Genomic DNA, 9,132 nt, shown 5'->3' with positions numbered 1-9,132 from the left:
GGGGACCTCACTACCATCAAGAAGAGCTAGGAGCGGAGCACATCCTTTGGACCTGGGTCCCCGCCCTGAGAACCTCTTAGACCCAGGAGACAGAGAGCTGTAACACTGAAGACAGCAAGAGGCTGCAAGCGATGGCAACAGCAGTTATGCACGTGTGCGGTGAGGCAGGCCTTTCTTCCGCCCATCCCAAGAACTGGCTGGGCTGCCAAAGCCCCATCCAGGCCAGTTACTTCTCTGGGGCTGGGTTTCTGAGAAGGAGCAACACCGGGCAGCGAGAGGACACCAGTGAGAGCTTAGGGGCTGATGGAGGGAACACCAATAGCCTCCTATGGGCAGATGTCCTGCCCAGGAGCACAGGGCTCCCTGCCAGTCAATCAATACCCCTGGAGAAGGACATCATGTGGTCCAGGGGGCCCAGCGCAGGGCTGCCCGTCATTAGTCCCTGCCCCTCTCAGGGCCTCAGTCATCCCATCTGTCAAGTGGGGACAATCAGCCCTCCCCCTCCCCCCAGCTCACTGAGGCCAACCGAGCTGAAAGCACTTTGGAATAAAGACTCAGAGAAATTCTCGTACAAACAGGGTTGTTATTTCACCCAGCAGCCTGGTCAGAGGAGCAAAAAGGTGGTAAGTGCTCAGGGCTCGTGCCCTGGGTCCCCAGGGAAAAGAGCAGGCGAGGGGCAGGGAGAACAACACCTGCAAGAAGGAGGAGGTGGAGGCTGCGTTCCGGCTTTCCCCACGCCTCCTCCCTGGACCTCAGTTTTCTCCCTGTGCGATGGGGGAGCACCATCCCTGCCTGGCTCCTGCCAAGGGCCCCACTGAGGCTCCAGGGAGAGAGTGGGTGTGAACGAGCTTTGCCACCTGTAAAGTGCAGTGCACACGCGTGGGCCCAGCTGGGCTCTGGGAGTGGGGACAGTGAAGTTGGCAAGGATAACACTGTTTGGCCTGGAGCCCAGTCCTCTAAGTGCCCTTGGATCCCCAACACTCCTGGCACGCTCAGCCCTGGGGTCAGAATGACCTGAACGTGAAGCCGCTGAGGCCCAGGGGATGAATAGGTCTGTTCTGCGCCCCCGCTCCTGATGAGCCCACGGTTGGGACCACCCCCTCAGCAAGGCCACGTGTAGCCTCTAATCCCTGCAGATGAGCAAGTGGGTTTCTTATAATGACCAAGTGCAGCCCTGGGGACAGGAGGGCACAGCCTGGCCCTATTGTCCCTGATCGTCGCCCTTCTAGTCCATAAGGTCTCCTGTGCGTCTGGGTGGAGGCCGTCCCTCTGCGTGTCAGCCCTGGTCCTGGGTGGGGGTCAGGATGACCTATGGTGGACCCTTCCCCTTGACACCGTTGTAGCCACCAGCCAGGAATGACAGCAGCAGGGGCCCCGGCCCAGCAGAGGCCTCAGTCCTGATGGCCACCCCTCCTCGGCTGACTCTCAGCTCCAGAAGGGGCAACGGGAAGAGGGCAGCTGGGAGAGCCTGGGTGGGGCCCCATCAGAGCAGAGCCTTGAAGAGGAAGGAGAGGGAGGCTCCGCAGGAGAGCCCCAGGGCTAAGAAGAAGGTCATGAGGGCGCCGGCCACCTCCCGCTCATGCAGCAGCACCTGCCTGGAACACACGGGGGAAGGAGCTCTTGGAAAACCTCAGTGCCCTCCGCCCTCCACCCTCCTCATGACAGGCCGCCTGAGTGCTGGTCTGGGCTCTGGCCCAACACCTTGTGTCAGATCGTTTAGTTTGTCTTCTCTCTGGGCCTCAGTTTCCTGATCTGTAAATGAGGCCACTGGACAAAGACACCTCTCAGGGCACTTGGGGTCCAACATTATAGGATTCTAGGTCCCACTGTGTCTTCCACTCTTGACAAAATGTCCCCAGCCTGGTCCTCTCATCACCTCAGCTCTCCCTGGATTCTCAACTCCATTCCCCTTAAAGGAAAACACCCTGTTTTTGATCAAAAACTTAGTTCTCCCTTTGCTGAGAATTTTGGAGCTAAACCGGCCCTAAGAGACAACAGTCCAACCCATTTATTTTACAGACGGGGAAACTGAGGCCCAGAGAGGTCCTGACTTGCCAGAGGTCCCATAAGGCTCCAGAACTGATGTCTGGGCTACTTTCCTGGGCAGGTACCCCCACTCTAGTGCTTCTCTCCACAACTTCCAACCTGGGCCAGCTTAGCAGTTAAGGCCTGACCCCATGGGTGGCACCAGCAAGGCCTGGAGACAGCTAGGGCTGGGTGGGCCAGAAGCAGAGGGGCCCCTGCCTTGCAGGCTGCCACCTGTCCCTCCTCCAAGAGCCAGCCCAATGCCCCCCTCATCCTGCAGACCTGGGCGCCAGGCACATGGTGAGGGACACCAGGTAGCCGTTGGAGACGGCAAAGAGCAGCATAAAGGTGATGAAGTAGGCGTCCTGGGGGAAGAGGATGGGCAGCCGGGACCTCTCGGGCACGTGGCACAGCATGAAGAGTGGCACAAACAGGAAGCGCAGGCAGACCAGCAGGGGCAGCAGCCGGCTGTTCTTGTCCGGCTGTGGCAGAGGCTGGGGTGAGTGCAGGCGCTGGGAGCCGTGTCTGCTCCAGGGGCACCTCGGGACACCTGGGACAGACCCTCAGATCCCTTCCCCCACCTCAGACCTGCCCTACGTGAGTGCAGGGCCGCACCAAGGGCACCAGCAGTCAGGGACCAGCCTGGCCTTCCTGAGCTCTGGCTTGTGCTCCCTCCATGGCAGGACCAGAAGAAGTCTTACACAGCATCTGTGGTTTTCAAACTGGGCTCCTTGGGGCACCACTGGGGATTCCCACACCCCTTTGGGGCAGAAGGGGCTGTTGAGTGGGATTGGAAGCTGAGTATCCAGGCCCCACCCCGGCTTGGCTCAAAGAATCTCCTTTTTGATCTGTTTCATGTGTTGTGCCTCCTTAGAAGATTCCAGGTAAAGGAACAAGCCAAACCAAACCGTACCAGTTGCCACTGAGTCAGTTCTAACTCCCCACGGCAACCCCATGTGTTTCAGAGTAGAACTGTACTCCATAGGTTTTGAATGAATGGTTTTTCAGAAGCAGATTGCCAGGCCTTCCTTCCAAGGCACCTATGGGTGGATTCAAACAGCCAACCTTTTGGTTAGTCGCCAAGTGCTTAACCCTTTTCACTACCCAGGGACTCCTTAAAAAACAGTTGCCATTGAGTTGGCTCCAACTTATAGTGACCCCATGTGTGTCAGAGTAGATCTGTGCTCCACAGAGTTTTCAATGGGTGATTTTCCGGATCACCAGGCCTTTCTTCCGTGGCATCTCTGGGTGGACTGAAACCTTCAGCCTTTTAGTTAGCAGTGGAGCATGGTAACCATCTGTACACCCGAGGAACAGCACCTTGGCTAAACGCACCCGAGCACTAGCAATCTTGCCCAGCTCCTCACTTGGTGGGGAAACATTCTCTGAGAACTGAGGTGGGATGTTGGGGACACACAGGTTGCTTGGACGTGGCCTCTGCTTTCAAGACACTCATAGTCCAAGCCTTGGCTTGCATACCTCCACGGGCCAGGTGCTCATTATCCACTGGGGCAGCTGTTTCATTGCCAGACTATTTGGGCTGTTGGGAAATGAGTTTTCTGTGCTGTTTCATGCCCTCTGATCTCTGACTACTCTCTAGGACCCTCACAGAACCCTGGGGTGTGCTCACCCACAGGAAGTAAGAGGTCAGGCTGCGTCCCAGCCAATCCATGACGTTGAAGAGAAGGAAGCAGCAGATGGGGTTGAAGAACTGACCTGGGAGAGAGAGAGAGCTGGTGGCTCATCCTGCTCCCGACTCCCCTCTTCCCTCTCTCCTCTCCACTCCCCCACCCTGGCCTCTTCTGTACCCCAACACTCACTCCACTTCCCAGGACTGGTGGAGCTGGTCACCATGGCTGTGATGGCGGGGAAGACGGACAGAGTGACTGTGAAGACCAACACAAGGCACAGCGCTGTCAGCCAGATCTGGGAGCCGGAGGCAGGGGTGTGAGCCGGTGGGGCAGTCCTGGGGCCCAAGGTCAGCCCCGCCCTCCTGACCCAGCCCTGGCCCAGGAGCAGACAGGCCTAGCTGTGTCCCTGACGCACAAAGCGCCCCATGACTGACGGGCGGACAATGGGAGTTCTAAGGCCCCATTCCATTCTAACACTTTTGTTGCCGGCATCCTCAGGAAGGGCTGGCCTCCCCTGGGCCCCTGTGGTGGCTGGGGCAGGGACAGGATGGGCAGGACAGAAGGGAGCAGCCCTCTATTGTCCAGGGTTGGGAGTGGGGTTAGGTCCAAGCCAAACCTTTTGGAAGACAACTAAGACAGGTTTCCCTGGCTTCTGGGGCTCCTCTGGCTCCATCTCTAGCTCCTTTTCTGGGTCAAGATCCAGAGTCAAGGCTGCCTTCTGGGGGCTGTTGGGAATCCCGTTCTTCTCATCTGGGGCAAATGCGGAGAGCAGGGTCACAGCTTGGGATCCAGGTTTCCTGACAGCCAGACCCAGTGGGGGGTAATCCTAGCGGTTAGCAGGAGCGATCCTCCTCCAGGCCAGGGTGCGATCAAAGAGGGCATAGTTAATGACAGATATTCACAGCTACTATTTCTTAGGCACCTTAGATGAACTACCTCGTTGTCATCGCTTTACAAATTAAGAAACTAGGGCTCAGAGGAGTTAAGCGACTTGCCTAACGACACACAGCTTGGATGTCGTGAAGCCAGGATTTAAACCAAGATGCATTTGGATCCACAGTTTGCAGGCACCAAGCTCTGCCACCTCCTCATTTTATAGAGGAGGAAACTGAGGCCCAAAGGGCAGCAGGGATGACTTTAACCCAATTGACTTCTCTTCACATCTCTCCCTTGCTCACACAGGCTACTGGGGGTTGGGGCTGTGGTTGGGGATGGGGGGAAATGCTTCCCAGATAGGTGGCTCTGGCCTTCTCAGGGTCTCCCAGCTCCCCAGGAGATCCTGGGACTCACCAGCCTGGAGGAGCTCAGCTTTGGTCTCCAGCTCATGAGCTTGGGCTTGGGATGGCTTCTTGGCCAGGTAGTAGCGGGCAAACTCCTGCAGAAGGAAGGAAAATAGTGTCCCTGCCTGGCTTGGGCCCAGGTGTCTGGATCCCTCCCCACACCACTGACTTAGAGGCTGGAGTCCCCCAGTGGCCTACTCCTTTGGGGATCAGGGCTGGGCTCAGGCCTCCTCTGTCCCCCCGGCTTCCCTTGGGGCCTCAGACTCAGGGCTGTATCTGAGATCCTCTGAGGTGGGGTCTGGAGCCCAATGGCAAGGCTGACAGGGCTGAGCAGGCTCACCAGGTGGGACAGGCTCAGGTAACACATGATAGACATCAGGATGCCCACACAGGGTGTGATGAAGTACCCCAGGGCGGAGGTCTGGGCATCCATGCCACCTGCGGCAGAAACGTCAGCTGCAGAGGACAGGGGCCTCGTCCCCAGGGCTCCCACAGGGCCTCCAGCTCCCCTCTCACATCTCACAATGTGCTCTTCAGATTCCCCTCCCAGCCCCTTCTCCTCTTCCCACTGACAAGCTCAGAACTCTTGCAGGCCTCCAGACCAGCCCTTCTCTTCTCCCACTTTTCCCTATTATGTCATTTTTGTTGAGCACCTACTATGTGCCAAGAGCTTTCTCATATGGTATGCTCATTACAGTCTGAGGGGGAGTAGCTACAACAATCATGTAGGTGGGGAAACTGTAGCACAGACAGGTTAAGTGCCTGAGCAGTGGAACTGAGATTTGAACCCAAGCTTGTAGGAATCCCAAACCCCTCTTCCCTGGCTTCAACCTCAAGCCGCTGCCACGTGCCAGCATCAGCCAAGCTAACCCAATTCTTACCCAGTCTTTCTCCCTCCCTGCAGAACCTAGGAACTTGGCTCCCACCCCCAGCCCCAACCCCCAGCTCCCCGGAACTAGGCATCTGGCTCCCGGCATGCCCTCTCCCCTCCCCAGAGCTCAGAGCTGCCCTCCAGCCACCCCAGTCCACTCACTGGCCATGGACAGGAGCATGGCGAGGGCGGCAAAGATGCCAGCCAGGCCCTGGCCACTGAGGAAGAGAGTGCTGTAGGTGGACGGCAAGGTGCCCAGCTGCCCGAAGAGGCTGCCCTGCAGAACTGCACTGAAGGCTGTGGGGGGACAGGAGGGCTCAGGGGTTCCTGGAGTTGGCACCAGGGTATACAGGGCTAGGTTGGTCGAGGTGAACTTTCCTAGGGACTCTGGGTACCATGCCCCCCACTCATCTTCTGTGGAGCAGCCCCAAGTCTGTGGGGCTGGGAGCCAGGTGGCCTGCTTGGAGGTCACTGTGGGACCTGGGCCAGTGACGTTTGCTCTCTCTGGGCCTCAGTTTCTTCATCAGGGACATGGGTGACAATGATGCCGTCTTTGTCCCCTCCTTTGATAGGCGGGGCCCTTTCAGTTACAAGGAGGAAGCTGGGCTGCAGCCCTGCGGGGGCCTGGGTGGGGAGGCGGGTGGGGGCAGAGGTGCTCACAGTTGATGAACCAGATGGAGGCCATGGTGATGGAAAAGAAGGGCCCGGGGCTCATATCCACTTTGACCAGCACCGCCGTCAGGGTGAAGAGTAGCAGGATGGCCAGCAGGCTGCCCAGAATCCGCACTGCTTCTGGAATGCTGCTCAGAGGGGGGCAGGGTGGGGTCAACCAGGCCCAGGCTTGGCAAGGGAGGTGGGCAGGAGGGTCAGCCTGGGCACAGTGGGGGTTGGAGGATGCAGGGAGAGCGGAGGAAGGATGGGAGGTCTTTCCCTGGGTCCCTGTGAAGCTACCTCAGCAGGGGAGAGGCAAGGAGGGGTTGGGAGGGGAACCCAAAGGGTCAAGGCCTCTCACTGCTGGTATAGGAAGGAGTTGAGGAGAGTGAAGAGCAGCAGTGGCAGCTGGGACAGCAGTGTCACCCAGTTGTTGAAGTTGAAGGCATCTGCGGGGCCTGTGTGGTTGGTGCTCAGGGTCCCGGCTGTGCTGTTGGCACCCGCCAGCCGTCCCTGGAAGTACTGACAGGATTGAGGGTGTTGGGTCACCCCCCAGGCCTCATCCTACAGCCCGCCCTCAGGACCTCCCCTGCTGGCCCCCCCCATGCTTGTGATGGCTTGGTTAATGTCTGCGGAGACCGGGACCGTGTCTGCCTTGTCATTGTACTGTGCACGGCAGCTGGCACACAGTCGGAGCTCCATGAGTGTTCATTGAATTGAAGGGCTGAGATCTGGCACAGAGCCCAAGCCCAAAGAAGTCCCAGCGCCGGGCCCTGCTCCATCTTTGGGTCACTCTCCTTTCAGTGCCCTGGTTCCAGCCCCTCCCCTACTCCTGCATCAACTCCTAGAGTCATTCATTCCATAGGTATTTATTGAGTGCCTACTGTAAGCCATTCATAGCGACCTTATAGGTCAGAGAAGAACTGCCCCGTAAGGTTTCCAAGAAGCGGCTGGTGGATTTGAACTGCCGATCTTTGGTTAGCAGCCATAGCACTTAGCCACTACTCTACCAGGGCTGTAAGGTTACTAGGAGTCAGAATTGACTGAAAGGCAATGGGTTTGTTTTTGTTTTGTTTCTTTTTTTAACTGTAAGCCAGGCTCTGGTCTTGGTGCTGAACACGGCATTCTCCCTGGAACATATACCCCTCTTAAAAATGCCCTGTGGGTTCCCTATTGCCCAGAGGGTAAAACCCCAAGTCCTTAGAACAGAACCAGGTCTTGAGCTCCCAGCTGTGCCCCATCTACTGCTTCATCCTGGCTAAGCTCCAGGCACCCCAGGCTCCTGGTTTTCTCCAAAAAGGCTGCCTCTGTGCCTTGGCACGTCTGTTGTCTTCACCTGTCATGCCCAACCCCCTTCCTACCACTCTCTTCTCACACTTTGCCCACCCTACTCCCAAGTCACCATCCACCTCTTCTATGAAGCCCTCTGAGGCCTCCTCCCCCAAAGAGAAGGAACTGCTCCCTCCCCTGGGGACCCACTTTGGGCTCTGCTCCCAGACTGGGTGTTGCATGTCCTGATACATTATTAATAGCTCTTTGGCCCCCTCAGGACCAGGGGCTGATTCATCTTTGGGCTCAGCACACAGACAAGTCCCAAAGTGGCACCGAAAAGTTGTTGCACTGCATAGATATGAATGCCCCGGCCCCAAAGAGAACCATGCACCCCGACTCTGCCTCTCCTTAAGAGAAAGTAAGCTTCCTGAGATAGGGCCTTCTTTCCTTTTGTCTCATCCTATGTCTCCAGTGCCAAGCACAGTGCCTGGCTCACCAAAACCAAACTAAACTCCTGGTGGTTGAGAAGACTCGGACGCACAGCAACCCTACAGGACAGAGTAGAACTGCCCGGAGTGCTTGGTGGGTTAGAACTGCAGACCTTTTGGTTAGCAGCCAAATGCTTAACCACTGCACCACCTTAACTGGCCCACAGCAAAAGAAAAAAAAAATAGTGCTCATTAAACCTTTGTCAAGTGAAGGCCTGTAGGACATGCTGTTGCAAAGCAAACCAAAGGGTCAGTAGTCTGCCTTTGGGGGTCACTGACCCCGGAATCATAACGGTAGAGTGGGCGGACAATTCCTCTGCTGCTTCTCCAAGGCCCCTGAGCTGGGCAACTGGCCCCTCAGGGACCTGGGCATTTATGAAGACTTGGTTTTCCTCCACTAGAGGTGTGTCTATTCCCTGAGACTCAGTGCCCCATCACCAAGGAATTAACAAGGAGTCAGAGCCGGCGGGGGGAAAGCGGCCCGGGAGAGCCTCAGGTCCACGTCAGCTAGTTGGAGGCAGAGAAGGCTTTCTTAGCCTTGGGGCTGTCACTCAGCCGCGGGTCTCACCGGGATGGCGGTGATGAAGAAGTTCCAAGGAAGGAGGGTGCCCAGGCCCAGGGTGAAGAAGCTGATCCCGACCAGGTGGTAGCTGTGGGGATCAGCCAGAAGGTCACCCCGAGGACGCCCGGGTCGCCCCTCCCGCCTCCCAGGCGCCCCCTCCGGAGAGCGGACTACAACCCCCATCACGCCGGCTCGGCAGGCCCAGGACGACGGCTGATGGGAACTGTAGTTCCTCCCGGTCTTCTGGGCGCCTTGGAGCGCGCCAAGGGAGACGGTGTGCCAGCCCCCGGGCGCCCGCAGGCACCCCACCCCGCTCCCCACTCACCTGTCCTGCGGGGCGTCTCCCCGCGCC

The 9,132-nt window shown here is 57.8% G+C and overlaps 1 protein-coding gene across 1 annotated transcript; it reads right to left on the bottom strand.

Annotated features, from left to right (window-relative positions):
- Positions 1 to 571: 571 nt before the first annotated feature.
- Positions 572 to 7,021, bottom strand: SLC29A2 (solute carrier family 29 member 2). Its single transcript, XM_003419567.4, has 10 exons — positions 6,820 to 7,021; positions 6,468 to 6,607; positions 5,970 to 6,104; positions 5,277 to 5,374; positions 4,947 to 5,031; positions 4,273 to 4,406; positions 3,846 to 3,951; positions 3,656 to 3,741; positions 2,308 to 2,507; positions 572 to 1,595 (listed from the first exon to the last, which is right to left on the bottom strand). The coding sequence occupies exons 2-10, from the start codon at positions 6,520 to 6,522 to the stop codon at positions 1,484 to 1,486; spliced, it is 1,011 nt and encodes a 336-aa protein (XP_003419615.2). The 5' UTR covers positions 6,523 to 6,607; positions 6,820 to 7,021; the 3' UTR covers positions 572 to 1,483.
- Between the last annotated feature and the right edge of the window lie 2,111 nt (positions 7,022 to 9,132).

Source organism: Loxodonta africana, chromosome 7 (assembly GCF_030014295.1).
Source record: "Loxodonta africana isolate mLoxAfr1 chromosome 7, mLoxAfr1.hap2, whole genome shotgun sequence".
Classification (NCBI taxonomy): Eukaryota; Metazoa; Chordata; class Mammalia; order Proboscidea; family Elephantidae; genus Loxodonta; species Loxodonta africana.
The sequence above is the reverse complement of the archived record's forward strand: the minus strand, read 5'-3'. Positions and strand labels throughout refer to the sequence as shown.